Source organism: Gracilinanus agilis, chromosome 3 (genome assembly GCF_016433145.1).
Source record: "Gracilinanus agilis isolate LMUSP501 chromosome 3, AgileGrace, whole genome shotgun sequence".
In the NCBI taxonomy this organism is placed as follows: domain Eukaryota; kingdom Metazoa; phylum Chordata; class Mammalia; order Didelphimorphia; family Didelphidae; genus Gracilinanus; species Gracilinanus agilis.
The window spans coordinates 262,805,440-262,826,177 of record NC_058132.1 but is presented as its reverse complement, the minus strand read 5'-3'; the positions used below and the strand labels follow the sequence as shown (position 1 = coordinate 262,826,177).

At 33.8% G+C, this 20,738-nt stretch overlaps 1 protein-coding gene across 1 annotated transcript in view; it reads right to left on the bottom strand.

The window, feature by feature from the left end:
• Positions 1 to 20,738, bottom strand: part of KCNH7 (potassium voltage-gated channel subfamily H member 7) — a 606,664-nt gene that overhangs the window by 171,279 nt on the left and 414,647 nt on the right. The window contains exon 4 of the mRNA XM_044666562.1: positions 3,386 to 3,814. Coding sequence (XP_044522497.1) covers positions 3,386 to 3,814 — 429 coding nt within the window. The remainder of the gene's footprint in view (positions 1 to 3,385; positions 3,815 to 20,738) is intronic.

The window sequence follows — 20,738 nt, the reverse complement described above, 5'->3', positions numbered from 1 at the left end:
AACTGCTTCAAAGTCTTTGAAAATCACAATTTTTCCAAACCATGTCATCACTCCAAAAGGAGCAAACAGATGAAAACATGCAATATATAAGGAAAGAAGCTCTCTTGTTTGTCAAAGTCAGTTATTGGAATTAAAAAACAACTGTCCTAGGAGATTTAATATTTTCTCTGAATTATATTAACTGAGAAAAACATGGATCCACAAAAAAGTTTTTCTATTTCCCCTTAGAAACTGACCAGTTCTAAAAGATTTCAAAGAACATAGTCCTGGGAGATCTGGTCAATTTTTTTTTAATCTACTTAGGAGTAACTACAACTGTTCAATAGTACAAGAAAAGAACAAAATAACTATTCTTTTCATTCCATCACTATAGGAGTGATGACAAAAGAAAGACTTTTGCAAGAAAAAGATGTACCTTCAGGGAGTGACTGAGAAGTTCTGGAAGTGGGAGGGGAGGGAAACAAAAGGAAAGTATGAATGAACTGGGGAAAATCTTGGCATTGAGTTTCTATTAAATTGGCCAATTCTGTTTTCATACAATGTAAATTATCTGCTGATGCAAGACACATGTGAAATATTAAATCAGTCATTAAATAGGTAGGATTGAGTTATTGAGTCAGTACTGAATGATTAATTACAATGATACTGAATGAATGATTACAAAGACTCAAAGATTAGGCTTTCATCAAATTTTATTTTGGCAGCGTTGTTTGGTTTTTCTTTTAAGTCTGTGTCCATGCAGTGCATTGTTGCTTGCTCAAATTGCTTGTTTCTGACCCTAGGATTCTAGGTAATGAATTTGACTATTTGCCTGAATTTGTGTTTATCTTGATAATTTAATTTACTAAAGTGGTCAATTTATTCTGTAGCCTCTGGCTCTGTGATTTACCTGTAAAGGTTTACTCCAGTTAAATACCCAGTTTATGTATTATCTATGATCTTTACTTCCTCTTTCACTATTCAAAAGTGTAGATGAGTAGTTTCAATGTCATTGCTGAAGGTATGGTTATTATCCTTTTAGCAAATTCAGCATTGCCTCAATTCCTATGATATTGGTCTTTCTTTCTCTTCTTATCCTTTGACTGTGGGTCCTTTCTCCTTCACTTCCTCCATTTGCCCTGACCTTTTCAAATGTTCTACAACCGTTAGACTTGGATCTGTTATAAGCCTTCTGCTCTTCTGCTTCTCTTGGTGGGAATCTAATCTACTTAAATGATTTTAATAAAGCATTTCAAGGGTTGTTTTGCAGATGACTTTCAAATGGACATTTCTTATTCCAGCTTCTTATTTTTTGTCTCTAGTTTTCTAGATTTCCATCTCTAGTTTCTTGGACATTTAAATATTTCACTAAAACTCCAAATGTAACATGTCAAAAATAATGTCATGATTGATTTTTCTATCCTGATCAGCATACATTTCTAATTTCCACAGTACTATTAAAATCATTACCCTCTCCCAAACTGAGTTTTGATTTTGAAATGAGTCATTTTGGAATGCTCTCTTCTGCCTCTGTCTCCAATTTATCACTAGGTTCCATTTATTCCTTAACTCCATTTCCTCCTTCCTTTCTAATTATTTTTATATAGCCTCCTACCACTTTGTGCCTGAATTGCTTTAATAACCTAATATATGATCAGGCCACCTATAATTCAGAGAACAGAGTTGGTAGAATAATCTATCACCTCTATTATTTTTAGTGTCATTCCTTTGATCAAACATATGTCAAATCTAAACTCATAAACCTAGCATTCATTACCCTTGACCATTATAACTTAATGAAGAATTAGAATTTTAGTCTATTTGAACAGAAAAGTGTTTGAATTTTTCTAATTATATTACTAAGCTAATCAACAGAATCAGCTATGTTGGTATTTTCAAATAAGGGTATCGTGTGACTTGCTTTAATTAATATAAAAGAATCTTGTTTTTACTAATGAAGTAAATGTATGTAAATGGATGATGTTAATGTAGTTTTAGTAATATTTCAAATATGGACTAAAGCCAGATAAAATTGAACTATTATAGCATTTTACTTGCTTACTAGTTCTTTTAAAAATTAATTAGTGTAAGTTCTATCAACATAAGAATCATCACAAATTCTAAATTTTTTGAATTGGGTTTGGTTAGAATGTACACTACTCATTTATACTTTAGTAGGTTTTTGTTGTTGACATTGTTACTATTGGCTATTATGCACTTTATACATATTATTATGCATGATTTTACAATTAGACTATAAGGTACTTGGGAGGAATAAGCTCAGCCTTGTATTTTTTAAATCCCTATGAGGTAAATAGTACAGTACCCTGGAACTCAGGAAATTTCTGTCTAATCCATGATAACTCTTTTAAAAAAGTAAGAGTATGTCAATAATAAAAAAATATTCATTTAAAAAATGACTGTATTTTTCCCTACTATGAAACACAGTATAAATTTTCTGGCAGAAGAGGTGATAGTGTTGATGTACTTAGGTCATTATGTTATCACAAACTCAGACTTTTCTAGTTTGATTAGAATGTATTAATTGCTTATTATGTGCAAGGTACTATGCTAGATTCTAGAAATACAAAGATGGAAAATGACTCAACTATTATGATTAAGAAGGTTATAATCTAATCTAATATGGCCTGTAAACAAAAGATATGGCATATATAGATAGGAGATAGACTAAGAAATTTCAAAAGGAGAGGCCAAAATAAAGTATATTAGGAATATCTTATCACTATTATCACTAATATTATTATTAGCCAGGAGTCTGCAAGGTAGTTATAAGAAAAAGTTTCATGTAGAGGAGGCACCTAACATGAACCTAGACAGATTATGCAGATTTAATTAAAATGGAATGCATTCTAGGTATTGAGAGGGACTTTTATTCATGGAAACAGGAGGATTATAGACCTAAATTAGGCTTATTCTCAGCTTTTTGATGAGTTCACTGGATCTCTTTGAATTTACTCTTTCTTTTAGAAAGAGTTGTTTAATCAGATGTGTCTATTTATAGCAACCATCTTTGACCTCTTTCTTTCCACCTAGGACATACAATGATTTGCTAAGTGTAATAAAAATGAATTATATTGTGCATCATGGTGTTTATCACCTAAGAGTGTCTCATAATCAACATGAATTAATTAACACCATATGGGTTAGGTAGAGAATGCTTGTTGTAGTAATAGAGAAATAAAAGCAAAGAGGAGTCAGGTCATCCATTTGCAGTCACAGTAGGAAGCAATTATAGTTATAAAAGTCAGCCTTAACATTTTCAAAACCTTTAAACTTTGGTCAAAGTTTTCCCTCATATCCTAAAGGTCCAACTTAAAATCAACTTTAATGAGGAAATAATTTCTCAAGATGTATCAAAATATACTTAATTTTTTTTCAAACTTACCTTCACTTGCATGTCGGTCCCTAAATACATTCTTGGGATGGACACTGAATCCTTCTATATCATGTACTGAAGATGCTCTTCGTATACTACAAATACTTTCTTTTGATCTGGAATGGATCAATTGGGAGCTTGACTGCAGCATGTCAGGGTAAAGTCGGTCCCATTGCCGTTTGGGAGAGGAATGGTCAAGTGGCCCTGATATGTTAACCAAGGGAGAACATTTGCTGGGTTGTATCAATGCTTTTGTGTCATCTGCTTCAGAGGGGCTGCAACTTTCTTTTGTAGGGGATTTAAAGTGCTTCATGGCCACTGAATCATCACTGTGCTTGGATGAGTCAATCACCACCACATCTGGGTCTTCTTGTGGTAACGACTGCTTTCGGTATGTTAGGAGCCTCAGACCAGGTAACTTGAACCCAAAAAGTTTGCCTACAAGTAAATGCAAAAATAAAAGAAGAAAAAAGAGAAGAAAAGAAACACATTACAAGTTAAATTTTTTATCTGTATAGGTATGTGTTTTATAGCCCATAATAACAACTGGGAATTATTAATATCTGTCCATACCATCCAAGATGAATTATTAATACCTGAGCCATCCATATCTGGAACAAGGAATACTGCTCAAGAACTTTATAAGAATGATGTAAAAGAGTGCATGTTTTTGAATGTCAGAGTTACCTAACCACATGAAAGTATACTGTATTGTATATATTATATTATTTAAATTCAATATACACATCAGTTGTATTTCTGTAGGTACCAAGTTTACTATAGTCTTAAGTGAACTAGGTAGAGATAGGAGGCAAAGGGGAAAGGAAGGGATTTTAAATAGTACAAATAAAGTGCTAGATAAAGGAACAAAGTTGGTGGGTAGTTGAGAAATAGTAAGGAGATAAACCTGGTAGAATTAGGTGTGTTGGGGACTACTGGGAGATTTTGTTGAATGGGAGAGGGCTTCATTTAGTGCAATAGGTCACTCTCCTTGCCATCCATCACTTGTGGAGTTCTACAAAGACTTTAGACTTCATTATTTAATTATCCTCCACCTATGTAGAGGACATTGTATTTAGCATCTTTTCTTAGAAGTTTGAAGAGATCATATTAAATATAACCCAGAGTGTGTACTATAAATAAAGAGGACAAGAAAGAAATCTGGGTAACTGACAGAATGCAGAAAATGAAGAGATTAGGGAACGTACCAAAGCAAATATTTCAGGATACCCTATACCAAGAGAAATATTTTATTTTTCCCCTTCATTTGTTAATATTTTATTTTCCCCATTACATGTACAGTTGAAGAGGATGACCTTCCCAGAGGTGTACCGTTCTTCGGTCAATGGTATACGAGTAGCTGCGCTCCTCTGCTAGAACAAGCTCCCCCATTACATGTAAAAACAATTTTTAACATTTTATTTTTTACTTTAATTTTTTAACATTTTAGAAGGATTTTTGAGTCCTGAATTCTCTCCCTCTTTTCCTCCCTCCCTTTCTCTTTCACTGAGAAAGTAAGCAATCTGATATAGATTTTATATGTGAAATCATGTAAAACATTTCTCCATATTAATACTTTTGTAGAAGACTCATATGTAAAAAAGAAGAAAGTGAAATATAGTATGCTTTGGTCTGGATTCAGACTCTGGAAGTAGGTAGAATTTTTCATCAAGTGTCCTTTGGAATTGCCTTGGATCATTATATTTCTAAGGAAAAGTTATTCACAGTTGTTCATTGTGCAATATTGTTACATTGCACAAAACTGTATTCTGCTTACTTCTGCATCGAATTCATGTAAGTCTTTCCAGGTTTTTCTGAATGCTTCTTGCTCAACATTTTCTGTAGCTCAATAATAGTATTCCATTACCATTATATATCTCAACTTATCAGTTCTTTCCCACCACAAAAAGAGCTGCTATAAATATTTTCATAGATATAATACCCTTTCCTTTTTATCTCTTTGGGACATAAACTTAATAATGTTATTGCTGGGTCAAAGGATATATAGTGTTTTATAGTCTTTTGGGTACAGATTCAAATTGCCCTCCAGACTGGTTGAATCAGTTCATAACTCACCCAACAGTGCATTAGCGTCTCAATTTTCCTACAACCCCATTAACTTGTGTCATTTTCCTTTTCTGTCATAATAGCCAATCTGATATATGTAGAGTGGTACCTCAGAATTATTTTAACTTGCATTTCTCTAATTAATAATGATTTAGAGCATTTTCCCACATGACTATAGATCACTTTAATCATTTAGTTGAGAACTGCCTGTTCATATTTTTGGACCATTTATCAATTGGGGAATGACTTGTATTCTTAAAGATTTGACTCATTTGTCTATGTAATTGAGAAAAAAAGCCTTTATTAGAAAGACTTCTTGTAAAATTGTTTTTCACCATTATAATTAAAGTGTATTACCATCCATACTATTTTCCACTTATTTATGCTATTCTCTCTCCTTTCACCCTGTGGATCTTCAAACATGTTTTGCTTCTGACTACCACCTCCTCCAATTTGGTTTCCCTTCTATCTCTACCCCCTCTTCTCTTATCCCCTTCCCCTCCTGCTTTCCTGTAGGGCAAGATAGCCTCCTGCATCTTCCTCTCCTCTATAAAAGCTCATTCATGCCTCTTTCATGTGAGATAATTTACTCCATTCTACTCCTCTCTTCACCCTTCTCCAAATGCATTTCTCTTCTTCCTCCCTTCATTTTTAAAAATATAATCCCATTTTATTCAACTCAAAGCCTTGCCCTCTGTTTCAAGATTGTATGATCTAAGGAGATCTGTGTTTAATACTCTTCCGGCCTATTCTCTGGTCTTTGACTGGCCATAAGTGTTCTTTTCTGCCTTGGAACTGTGACCAAGATCCTTTGCTCACCTGTGGCAGCAATCACTGGTATGTGTGAGTGTTCCTTCTCTTACCAGTATTGCTAACTGGGACTGTGAGCTGGTTCTATCTGCCTGTGGGCAATGTGACAGAGTCCTGCACCTAAAGCCAGCAAAGGATAGTCTTCTTCTGACTTGTTGCCCAAACACATTGCCTGAGTGTACCCAAACACATGTGACTGAGAGTTCTGGGAGCCTTTGCTACTGATTCAGCCACCCCCAATGTCTTCACAGGCTTGCTAAAGTGACGCCTGTCAGGATATACATCTGTATTCTATTCACACCCTGGTGAGATAAACCTTTTATGCTGATGTTTTAAGTTATCTTGACCTAAAAAAGTTTCACTCTGTCCTTTTGTGAGCTCTACTATTCCAGAATTCATTTTGAGCTATTATATCAAAGTTTTTGGAGGGTAATTAGTGTCTTCTCTGTGTATCTTCTCCATCATCTTGGTTTTGTTCCTCTAAAAGAAGGATTTCAAGGATAGGTATTAAGGAACCCTTTGAGTTGATTCACCTTAGTGGAACTCCTCTAACTGAATTTCCCATTGTGTTTCACCCATCAAACATTATAATGACCAAAGTTCCCCATGACTGTGTTGAACTCTGGTGACCATTAGGCAATATCAAAATCCTGAGCCCTTAGTTCTTCTGAGGCAACCAAAGCAAGCCACTCCTAACAATCCCACTCTTTGGTCCTCCAAGTCCTCCACCGGTAGTACTTGTACAATGATCTCTTAATATTATATTAGCAACAATGTAGTAGGGCCAAATAGCAAGGTATTACAAAAAATAATATAGTCTACAGTTGGCTTGCTTTTTGTCACTGTGCATTTCAGTGCCCAGTGTTTTCCACTGGCCTATCATCCACATCCTCACTGATATAGAATGATGGAGGTAATCAGGAGAGCCCCTGATCAAATTTGATGAATGCTTGAATAGGTATGATGAGGTTATAAGCTGGAGACTTTTATTGGAAGGAGTGTGTTCCATGGAGATTTATATGTACCTTAATCTTTTGCTTAAGAAGAAACAGATAACTGCTCTGATTTTCCCTAAGACCGAAGGACTGCCCCAAAGGGAGGAAGAAAAGATTGACTATTGCTTAGAAGCTAACTCCTCTGTGATCTGTAATATTTGGCCCATTTCCCCCCAAATTTTCTCTCCATTGGACTTCTAAATTATAGCATAGCAAGGTGGTAGATGGGATTTCTCCTACCTTCCTCTCTTTTCCCATCAAAACAAGCAATTTGCAAGAGAAGCACGTGCCTATGCTTTCTTGAAATAGAGTTTCTGTAACTGTTAATCCTGGACCTCAGCACAGGTAAGAGATGAATAATCCTGAGAATGGATGTTTCTGGTCTTAGGAGTTACTTCATGGGTGTTTTTCAGGTCCTCAGTTTGAAAGTTAGGTTTCAGATTTTTAGAGATAAAAGATTTCTTCAGTGGAGTGATATTTAGATAAAAAGAATAACATCAAAAAATTACTTTTTTGTTGGAGGACTGAAGCTATGTCCTCTGTTAGGTTAAGAATATTGGAACTTATGAAATTGGCTATTGTGAGTTCAGGTCTGGAGTGAATACAGGAGATTTTTTCAGCAGTCTCCTAAAGTGTCTTTATCTTTCAGAAAGAATTTAAGGGGTTTAATGGCTATTTGACTATTCTATGTTTCATGCATTTGTTCATGAACATTCATGCCATTGCAGTCATGTATTTTCTGAGTTGGGTGAAATAGAAGCTATTTTTTTTCATTTGTAAAATTAAGCTAAATGGCATCTGAGATCTCTTCTAGCTTTAATTCTATGTTCCTATGGTCCTATGAAACTTCAGTACCCATATATTATACCCTGAGTGCTAGCATGGGAGTTGGAAAGCCTGCCATTCATTTTTGACCTTTTCCAAGGTCAAGAGCCCAGGACCTCAACACTGGTCCACCAATGACTCTGGGAGGTGTGTCAATAGTAACTCATTGGTATCTATTGGTTGAGAAAATTGAATACAAAAGGCATTATAAACGAATACCTTTAAATAATTTCTATTTTGCTAATTAAAACAGTGTCAATATGAGGTGCAACATGGTGTAGTGGACAATAAGTCCTAGCCTGAAGTCCTACTTTTGAGATACTAACTATAATGTCCTTGGACAAGTTATTTATCATTTAAGCTCTCATAATTTTAGTAAATTTCCAAAACAAGAATTTTAAAACTGGGGCATGAACTTCTTTATATATATCATCTATTATATATATGTATCTGGATTACAATGATCAACTGAGTCTTTATTGAAATATTTAATTGAAAGAAATATTATTAGGTACTGTGTAACAGGCACTGTGCTAAACACTTTACAAATGTCATCTTCTTTGATCATCACAATCACCCTGAGATTTAGGTACTATAATCATCCCCATTTTGCGCTAAGGAAAATGAGGCAGTCATAAGCTGAGTTCTTCCTTCTATTACCACTTTTCCTTCTTATTCTTTTTTTCCCCCTGAGTAGGGGGATTATTCCTGCTCTGATTGAAGATGTGACCTTGGAGTGTTTTGAATCAGAATGCATTTCAGTGAGGTTCCTGCACAATAGGCAATTTGGAATAATAACTTTGTTAAGTAGCCCATTTTATTTTTTTCTAATCAAATGCTACCCTTTCAACACTAACTCTTCCATTTGTGATCTAACAGTTAGTGGTGCTGGGCATCATTGAAGTGGAATGTACCTGTTTTATATTTTAAAAAAAAATGATGTCAAAGACACCTCCCCCAAACAAGTGTATTATCTAATAAGTCACAGAAAAACAGGATGTAGACAATAGCTGGAGGTGCCTATTTCCAATCTGTACAAATAAGATTAAATAGATACACATCATGGCAGCTGTTTAGGAAAATGCTCTTACATATTTCTCCTAACAAATTACATAAACTTGAGTCAATTGCCCACAGTTAAAACTTAGTGAACTGCAGCAAAATTACTTGATAAGTTGTTCTTTTTAAAATGCATGGGAAATTGAGTTCTAAAGCAGTTTATAGATCATTTCAGCAAACTTATTACTACATACTCATGGTCAGATGCCTGCTATTATTCATTTGTCATCAATTACATTATACTCCTTTTAAAAGGCATTCATAAGATTTCCTTGAATTAACTGATATTCGAGGCTATTTAGTTTGCTCCCCTAGTTTAGTCAAATTTATGATATTACAGATGGGATTTTCTGCATCACTGAGCTAATATGACCATGTTAGATGGCATTACTGATTTAGCTGTCTAGTTTCAGTTCATCTGGAAAGAATACACAGTGAGAATTTTTCTCATTGCTATCACTTTTAGGCATGAGATAGAAAACATAGATGAGTATTATCTTGTTTTTTCCTTTAAAGTTAAATGGTAAGAAATAGTGACAAGGTAAATCCTTATCTTCTAGAATGCTTTTGTAGAACCTCCTAAAGAGTGGAACCATCTCTGTTTGGATCATAATGTTAGCTGAGTTATTATTGAAATATTGAAGGAAACCAACATTTATTAGGCAGCTACTATGTAATAGGCATTGTCCTAAACTTTTTTTTGTAAAAATTTTAAAAATTTGTACAAATATTATCGCCTTTTATCCTCACAATCATCCTGAGAGTTAGGTTCTATAAATATCTCCATTGTATAGTGGAGGAAATTGAGGCAGACCATAATTTAGTATCTTGCCCAGATTCACATAGCTAGTGTATGATACTGGATTTGGATTCAGATCTTTCTGTCTTCAGGCCAAATAGTCTATCTGCTGTGCAATCTAGCAGCCTCTATTGAATTTGTAGGAGCGGCAAAAGCAGAAATTGAATATTCTAGTTTTCCACTTTTTTCCCATATAAAATTACAAACCTCCCTTTTCAGGAAACACTATTGTTTCAGTTGTGGACTTCTGCTCACATAAGGTACATGGGTATTATGACAAATAGAGTCATTCTCTGTATTTCAGATATCAAAGCTGTTACTTTGTCAAGGCATGAAGCACTTACAGATTACATCTTTGTATATAGCCAGTGCCTGGGCCAGTTCTACCCTTTTCTTCCTCTACCTTCATAAGATTTTAGGATCATGGCTAGAAGAAACCATAGTTAAACTTCCTTATTTTATGGAAGAGGATTTTGAGGCTGAGACATATTAAGTGACTTGTTCATAGCAGTCTGTATCAGAATCCTCTTTTCTCATGAGTCCTAAATATCCTTTTCATCTAATTTCTTTTTGAAGGGGAAAACAATAAAATCTCCAGTCAGCACCAGAAAACCTGGGGCACAGGGATGGATGTAGGTTCACAAATTTATAGCTGGAATGAACTTTATTTTCCGTCTAGTCCAACACTTCCTTACTTTAAAGATGAGAAAAGTAAAACCTACAGACATTCAAGGCCACACAGGCACCAGTTGGCAAGGCTGGGAGTTGAGCCATGATCCTTTGACACTAAAAACAATATTCTTTCCACTATTTCAAGCTGAAGTCATATAAAAATGAAGGATAAAGTCAGAAGAAGACCTAACATTTCCTGAATTTTATCCCTATGCTTTTGCTTCTAAGACTACATGCTGCTACTGTGGCTTTACCCAGCAATAAAGAAGTGACCCTCATATTACTGTGTCATATTGTCTAGTAAATGTACAACCTAAGACTCCGTGACTATATTTCTGGTCCTCATTAAAATTTAAATAATCACAAGGGCATTTTCTTCCCTACCTGCTATGGTAATAGGGCTTTAGAGAATGGTTTTGCTAACCACTTGCTCAAATTATATGACCTCAGCTGACTGCACTGCTCTGATTCCAATAGATGTTTTCTAAATCCCTTGACTTCAAAGGCTGTAATAAACTATCTTACCCTTTTCCATTTTCTTAAATAGTTTCTCTACCTAGTTTACAATGGCATGCTGATAAAGTTAATGTTGAGATCTAAACAAAACAAGAACATGTACTCAGGACATACTTTTAAGTTTAATCAGCATTACTGATTTTATTATGTTTTATTATATATTTATGTTTATATTATGTTTATTCTTTTTATACTGTATTCTATTTTTATAATTTTCTATTATCTATTTTTATTCTATCTAAGCAATAAAAAATAATAAATCCAGCTCTGATTTGTAGCTTTGCTAATTCTCAAAGGGGGTAAATACTCATACTAAAAATCTAACCATCTGCTTGAAAGCCCCTTTAAGCTCTTTCCAGCACACCTCTGCCTTTCTATTTCTCGTAGCTGTATTGCTCACTTCCAAGCTCAAAAACCCAGAGCCATGTTCTCAGACCATATTTAAGATCTTTTTTTTGGTAAAATGGTCAGGTTCCATCCAGTGGAATAAGTATCAATCAGACTTAGGACACCTGAGTTCAAATTCTAGCTCCATCAACAACTATTGGTGTGACTTTGGATAAACTGTAATTATCTGTTACTCTGATTATATTGTTGTGAGACTAGGTTATCTCTGAAAGTCTATGGGTAATTTATATCAAGTCCAAAGATACTGGAAAGAAACCAATCAATCAATTAATCGATAAAATATTTATTAAGTACCTACTATATTCTGAGCTCTATGCTAAGCACTTGTTAAAGACAGGAAAATTGTCTGTTTTTTCTCACTTTGTTGATCACATTTATCTTTAAAACATATATTGCTCTTAAGAGATGGAATGGTTCCTGGGTCCCTGTAGGTTATGACTGAACTCAATTACTCAAATCCTTTCAAAGACTTGTCCCCCTTCCCATTCTCACTATATCCCACTCCTGTTCCCACTATGGATGCCTTAAGAGTGCTTAAAAAAGAGTAAGAAGATTCCCCACCCCATAGGATTTCCAGATGTGTATTCCAGATGTGCATTGATATATGTTAATGAGAATTTATAAGCACCTTGTATTGCATCTTACCTGTTGACCTTGTCAATATGGTAAAAGCAAATCCTGGAATTTTAGTTTTGTAAGGGCTCTCAGAGTCCATTTGGTCCAAGTATATTTCCCAAATAAATTTCCTGAACGATATACCTAACAAGTGGTTGTCTGGTCTATACTTGAAGGCCTCTGAGGGGCAGCCTACTAACTCCCAAGGCAATCCAATACACTTTTGTATAGTTAAAACATTTAACACATTTCTTGGCAGAAAATAAGCACTTTTTGAATGACTGGTATAGTAGAGTGCTGGATTTGGAGTCACAAAGACCTGAGTTGAAATACCACCTCTGCACTTATTAGCAATATGGTATTGGAAAAGTAATATAACCTTATTTGGTCTCAGTTTCTCCATGTAGAAAATGGGTATATAGCACCTACATAATAAGGTTGTGAAAATCAAATAAGTTAAAGCATTCAAAGTACTTTGCAAATTTCAAAGTGTTATAGGAATGTTAGCTATTAGTATAATAAAAAATAAGAATAATATCACTAATGGCTCAAGGTTGCCATTATGAGTTTGATGATAATAATAGCTAACATTATTTTGGTGCTTACAATGTGCCAGGCAATGTGCTAGGCAATGAACTTCCTAAGAAAAAAGCGTCACAAACAGATGGATTTACAAGTGGATTCTATCAAACATTTAAATATCATCTAATTCCAATACTAAATAAAATATTTAGAATAATTAGTAAAGAAGGGGTTCTACCAAATACCTTTTATAAAACAAATATCATGCTGATACCTATAGCAGGAAGGGCAAAAATAGAGAAAGAAAATTATAGGCCAATTTCATTAATGACTATAGATGTGAAAATCCTAATTAAAATATTAGCCAGGCAACTACAATACGATATTGCAAAGATTATACATTTTGACCAAATGGGATTCATATCAGTTATGCAGAAATTTTTTAATATAAGAAAATTATTAACATAATTGATTATAGCAAATTATATAACAAAATCTTATGATTAGATCCAGATGAAGAAAAAGCTTTTTAACAAAATACAAAACTCATTCCTATTGAAAACACTTGAAAGCAGAGGTATTAGTGGATTTTTCCTTAGAATTTTAAATATATGCCTAAAACTGCCTGCAAACACTATCTGTAATGGAGTTGTTAGAAGCTTTCAGGAGTGAAAAAAGGGAACTCATTATCACCGATATCATTTAATATTGTGTTAGAAATGCTAGCAATAGCAAAAAGAGAAGAAAAAGAAATTGAAGGAATCAGAATGGGCCATGACTTAATAAAACTTTCAATTTTTGCATGTTATATATGTACATGTATACGTGCATATACATGTACATATATGTACATATATAACCCTAGAGATTCAACTAAAAATTACTTGAAACTATCAATTATTTTAGCAAAGTAGCAGGATATTTAATAAACCCATGGGAACTATCATCATCATTTCTGTATAACACTAGCAATATCCTATAAGGGTGATAGTAAGAAAGAACTCATTTAAAATAACCATAGACTGAATAAATTATCTAGGTATATATCCGCCAAAACTAACATAATATGATCATACTATTATAAGATGTTTTATGCAAATAAAGCCAGGATTGATTAATTGGAGCAATATTAATTGTTCATGGGTGGGCAAAAGCAATATAGTTTAAAATGAGAATCATATCTAACATAATCTACTTATTCAATGTCATCCCAATTAAATTAGCAAAAATATTTCTTGGGCTAGAAAAAATAATAAAATTCATTTGTAAAGAATATCAAAGTAATTAATTAAGAAAATGTAAAGGAAGGAGATTTTGTAGTACTAGATTTCATACTATATTATAGAGCAGTAATTGCCAGAGCTATCTGGCACTGGCCAAGAAATAGAAAAGTAGATCAGTAGAACAGAACAGACACACAACAGACATTTATAAAGATTATAGTAATCCTATGTTTGAAAAAAGAAAATATCCAAGTTTTTGCAATAGGAATTCATTATTTGGTAAAAATTGTTGGCAAAACTGGGAAGCAGTCTAACAGAAACTAGATTTAGAACAATATCTTACACCATTTACCAAGAAAAGATCATAATGGATACATGACCTATGCATAAATGGAGATATAAGCAAATTAGAAGAATAGTCAATATAGTGCCCATGAGAAACATTTATGAATAAATGAGATAGAAAGCATTGTGGGATATAAAATAGATAATTTTAAATACATCCAAGTTGTTGTAGAAATTAAAATAATGTAGCCAGGAATAAAAGAAAAGCAGTATGTTGGGAATAGACAGTTTCTCAGATAGAGGTCTCACATCTAAAACAAACAGAGAACTTTGTCACACATGTAAGACTATGAGCCTCCCCTAATTTGAAGTGGTAAAAAGATATAACAGACAGTTTTTGGATAAAGAAATCAAAACTACATAAAACTCTATGAAAAATGCTCTAAATTATTATTGATTAGAGAAATGCAAATCAAACTGAAATAGCTCACATCTATCAAATTGGCTAAAATAATAAAAAGGGCAAAATTACAAATGATGGAGGGGAAGTGGGCAAGTGGAGACACTATATACTCTTGGTGTAACTGTGAACTGATCCAATCAAATATTTTGGAGAGCAATCTGGAATTATGTCTAAAGTGTTATAAAACTGTCTATAACTTTTGATCGAGCAAAACCACTATTAGATTTATTTCCTAAGGTGACAGGGAAAAAGGAAAAGAGCCTGTATGTTCTAAAATATTTATAGTAGCTCTCTTTGTGGTGGTAAAGAACTGGAAATTGAAGGGATTCCCATTAGGTAGGGAATGGCTAAATAAGTTATGGCATATGGTTGCTATGGAATGCTACTACACTATAAGATATGACAAGCAGGTTAATTTTGGAAAAACATGGAAAGACCTACATGAAATTATGAAGCATGAAACAAGTAGAACCAAAAGAATATCATATATAGCCACAGAAATATTTGAAGAATGACTTGTGTATGTCCACCTCCAGAGAAAGAACTAATAAAAATTATATAATTACATTTGTATATATGTATATCTATATGTCTATATATCTTTTTTGTCAAATGATACTTCCTCTAGTTGAGGAAGGGGAGGGGTAGAGGGACAGAGTAAATGGGGGTATTTTAATGTAAAGAACATATAAATGCATTTATATTTTGAATAAAAACATGCTACTAGACCCTCACAACTTTGAGAGGTAGTTCCTATTATTAACTTTATTTTACAGAAAATAAAACAGGCAAACAGAAGTTTATTTTTAAAATCATTTGCCCAGTGTCACACCACTAGTAAGTATCTGAAATCACATATGAATTCTGGTCTTTTTGACTCTGGCCCTGAAACTCAATTCACTGTGCCATCTAGTAGCCCCTTCTTGATGATTTCAATTTGCAATCTATAGGAATATTCTTGTTTCTGCTACCAACTTAACTGTTTAAGTGTTATTTCCTAGACTAATGTCTCCAAACTTCTCTGGTCAGCTGTAGTTCATGGAAGGCACTGACCCAGAGCTCAGGGAAAAGCCATCAGATTTTTTCCCAACTCTGTCCTACAAGCAGACACCTAAAGAAGTCTTGTGAATGATTATGTAGTTGTCTTGCCTTTCTGCATCATCCTGTGAATATAAAGCACGGGCCATAGGTTGTTCCATTGGCAGGCATTAACGTAAGGGAGCTTATGCTTTCTTGAGTAGTAGTGTGAAATTATGTCTTAAGATCCAGGAAACACCAACTCTTCTTATACGTGTGGGCTTTTCAATATCCTGCCCAGGGCAATTCTGATGAAGCATCTACCCAGGGATGTGGTCATAAATGTTTGAAAACTGGCTTCCCCTGCCAAAAAATGTATGTTCTATACACTTAAAAAATAATCAGTGAATTATTTCAGTTACATGTAGAAATAATTTTGGACAATTGTTTTCTGAATTTTAGGATTCAGATTTTCTCCCCACTACCTCCTTGAAGCAGTAAATAATCTGATTTAGATTATACCAGTCCTTTCATACAATTCGTATTTTTCATGATACACTTTTAAGTTTAATCTGAATCATTAACATTCTCCATTACTTTCTTAAGTCTAGACAATAAAAACCAAAAACAAATAAAGTCCTGATTCGTAGTATTTGCTGTTTTCCAAAAACATTCACATTGAAAACTAAACAATCTATTTACGGGAGTCCCTCCAAGCTGGTTCTAACACACTCCTACCTCCACTCCTCTTTTGCCCTCTCCTCCTCTCTGCATCAATCTATTAGTAAGTCTATTTTGGCTTTTCTAGTTTCTCATAAGCTTTGTGTGTTCTTTCAGACTTTGAATGACCACCTCCCTGTGATTCCTCCACAAATTTATATTTAAAATATTCAAGCGGAAGAATTAAGGGCAGGTAATAAAAATTGAATTAGAATAAAAATGAAGTGATATTATTCTTGCCATGAATGTCTCCCTTTCCCAAAAAATGTGATACTTTTCTTCTTGAAAAGTATCATGACTCCTGTTTCCATGTCAAATTCAATCTTTTACAAAAACAACAAAACATGATGGTAGTAAACATTAATTATATGACAAAACCTTTAATTAAATCTCATCTAAATAATAGATTGTTTCTAAAGTAATGTCCTCCGGGTGGTTAAAAACTCTTCATTAGTACTGTAGCTCTTCATCTTTGAATTAAAGAAAAACTTTCAGCTTCAGTGGAGAACACTAAAAATATTATGAATATCCTTTCTATGTATTTTTATTCAGAAATTTTCCTTAAAAACCTATAGGAAAGTCTACATTTAAGGCACTATTATAGCTGATAAGGTCAAATATATAACTTAGATATATTCAGAAAATTTAACTTATGAATAATAAATATTATTATTATCACTATTAGTTTTTAGCCATATAATTTCTTCATCTCAGCTATACTGGGCAGGTAGAGACTAGGTTTTGGATGCAGCTTTTAGAATGTACTTAAGCACTTATTAAAGTACTTACTGTGTGACAGACACTGTGCTAGGCCATGGGGACACAAAGGGAAAAAGGAGTTACTGACCACAAGGAACTTGTATTCTATTAGGGAGGCAATATGCATACATATGACAATATTCAAAATATATGTGTGGTAATTACAAAGTGATTCTTTGGGTGGAGAGGCAATAGTGGCTGGAAGTAAATAGGAAAGGCCTCAGTTAGAATGAGGCATTTTAACTTTGAAAGAAACTAACTATAGATTCTCTGCAGCAGAAATAATTGTAATAATTATTTTAGCAAACAAAACAATAGAAATTCTTTGGATTCAGTGAATGGGTGACTATGGGGTAGTAATAGTTGTTTTTAGAGTATGAGTTGTACCACTACCAGCTTATAAAACTTTAATTTGTATCTGGTTACTGCATGGCTTAAGGAAAAACTATGCTTTTGGAAATGTCTGTAGGAATTGGAAACTAGAATAGAGTGTTTAATGATATACAATGTTTAATCATTGCCTCATATTTATTCATAAATTTAGTCCAGTGTTTCCGCTTGAATTATTTGCGTTTGACTTGGTTTCCTCAACTAAAAAAATAGAGCTAAAAATAGCACATACCTTCCAGGGTTGTTGTGAGGATCAAATGAGATAATATTTATAGAGAACTTTATATTGTAAAGAACTGGTACATAGTAGGTGTTATATAAGTGCTAGTTATTATTAATGTAAAATTATTTTTCCCCATGAAAACTAAGTCAATGATGATCAAGATTATCCTTTTATGTTAGAAAATATAAACAATGTTCATTTCTCATTGTTGTCAATTCTGGCATTCATAATATAAAATTAGTTTAATGAAATAATTTAATTAACAAGAGAGGTATAACCTCTACTTGGAGCTATAAACCCAAGTTGAGTTTTTTGGGGAAGTTCACAGGCCACCCATGGCAAAAACAATCTTATGTAATAACTTTGTTTTCATTTGTTTTTATAATCAAGGCAAATGATGTGTCTTTTTCTTTGATATAACCCTCTGCCTTGACCAAATGATAGCCTACCTAGGTATTTGTTTCTTTCCTTGGTATCAAATATAAGTTAAAACCTACTTGTGAGATTCAAAACCATTTTTCTTAAATTATCAAGGCAGACGCTCTTCCTTAACATCAGCAATTAACTTTGTGATTAGAAATACAGATGGAAGCATTTTCCCCTTATTTTTTAAAATGAATATCTGTTTTTCTTCCCTCCCATGCCATTCTTTTCATTGAAAAGAAGAAAAAAAACTCTTTTAATGAATATTTTTATTTAAACAAAACAAATTCTTACATTGGCCATTTCCAAAAATTTGTTTCTTAGTCCTCAACCTGAGTTTAGTACTTCTCTCTTAGGAGGTGGATAGCATATTTCATCACAAGTCTTCTGGAATCATAATTTGTCATTATAATGTTCATATAAGTCATCCCAGGTCTTTCTAAAATCATCTTCTTTATCACTTCTTATAGTACAATAGTATTCAATTCCAATCAAATACTATAACTTGTTTAACCATTCCCTAGTTGATGGGCATCCCCTTAGTTTCTATTTTTTGGTACCACAAAAAAAATGGCTATATGTATTTTTTTGTGCATGTAGATCTTTTCCCTTTCCTGTTGATATCTTTTGGTTAGAGACCTGGTAGTGGAAGTGGTATAACTGGGTCCAAAGGTATGCAAGTAAGTCATTTTGAGGTATCCTGTTTTCCTGCAACCATGCCAGCATTTGTCCTTTTTTTCTTTTAAGCCTTCTTTGCCAGTTTGATGATGTTAGGCAGTATTTATACATAGGGTTCTTTAATGTTTGCAAGGTGCTTTTCAAATTTTTTTTATTTGATTCTCATGACAACATTGGAAGTTAGGTGCTAATATCACCATTTGATTGTTGAAGAAACTGAGGCAAACAAATGTTATGACATTTGTTTTGGGTCACAGAACTAATAAGTGTCTGAAGTTGTATTTGAAATCTGGGTTTCTAGACTCGGGTCCAGAGCTATATCCACCGCATCACCAATCTTTCTCTTATGGGTATGAGGTAACCCCGATTTGCTTTCATTTGAATCTTTCTAATTATTGGAGAGGTGTGTGAGATTCCTACACCAAGAGGGTTTTGGCTTGCCCACACTATCTTTGGATCCGACCTATAGCATGTATAAGGTGTTATATTGTGGGGGCATTTGATGAAGTCAAGTTTTGCTTCATGCCTTACACTATGATATTACGATCTTCTAATCTACTTTTTCTCCATAAAAAATTATACATCAATGCTTCCTTGAGAAAGGGACATAACTTTGGGTTTTCAAAACCTATGCCGGTGGAATATAAGCTCTTAAAGTTTTCTATAAAATGGGAAAAGGGAGTGTAGTTTGCATTTTGGTTGTCTGAAAGCAGTGTAGCAAAGTTCATAAAGGGTCATAGTTATCTCCTTCCCTCCAAGTTAACTACTATATGGCATATTTTTCTGATATATAAATTCATGAAGAGTTGTTTGAACCAGGATTATCAGCCCTATTTTAGAGATGAAGCAGAAGTTGAAACTTGTAGTCTGTGATATGTCCATGTTCAGAGCTGAAATTTGAATCCAGATTTCCTGATTCCAAAATCATTCCATCACAGAAAAAAATAAAATATAACAATTACAGTTAGTCTGCAGATATGAGAGCTGCTGGTATCTTATTATTAAAATAAATATTTGTATTTGTGTTGAAATTGTGGTTAGGGAGCTGGTCTTGGAATTAAGATGACCTGAATTTAAGTTCTGTCTCTGACACATACTGTTCCACATTATGTAAAGTTACTTATCCTTTCAGTGAGTGCCCCAGGTAACTCTCTAAAGCCAGATATTGTTTCCTCATTGAGACTTCCAAATAGGAATGAAATAATAAATCTGGTAAAAGAAGCCAGTAAAGAAACATAAAACACTTGAGTGAAGATATGTTTACCTGTGTAGATCCATCATTTAAAATAGCTGGTTAGTCATATGGGCTGATGGGGATATTATTGGGGATGTAGACACTAAACGATAACTCTAGTCCAACTATCAATAGTATGGAATTAGGTCTTAATCAATGATACATGTAAAACTCAATGGAATTGTGAGTCAGCTACAGGGGGGTGGGTGCGTTTGGCAGAGAGGGAAAGAACATGAAATATGTAACTATGGGAAAATATTCAAAATAAAATAAAAATAAAAATAAATAGCTGGTTAGTTATGTGTTTTATAGGACAGCTAGGTAGTGCAGTAGACAACTTGTCAGGCCTGGAGTTTGTAAGATTCAACTTCATGAGTTTAAATCCAGGCTCAGACACACTTATTAGTTGTGTGATCCTAGGCAAGTCACTAGACTTGGTTTTGCCTCAGTTCCTCACATGTAAAATGAGCTTGAGAAGGAAATGGAAAATCACTTCAGGAACTCTGCTAAGAAAACCTAAAATGGGGTCACAGAGAGTTGGACACGACTAAAAAGATTTAATAACAAAAATAAATCTTTTACATTCATAACACAGCAGAAAGTAATGATTCTAGAATTAGAGGGCCTGAGATCAAATCCTGTATCTGACATTTGGCAAG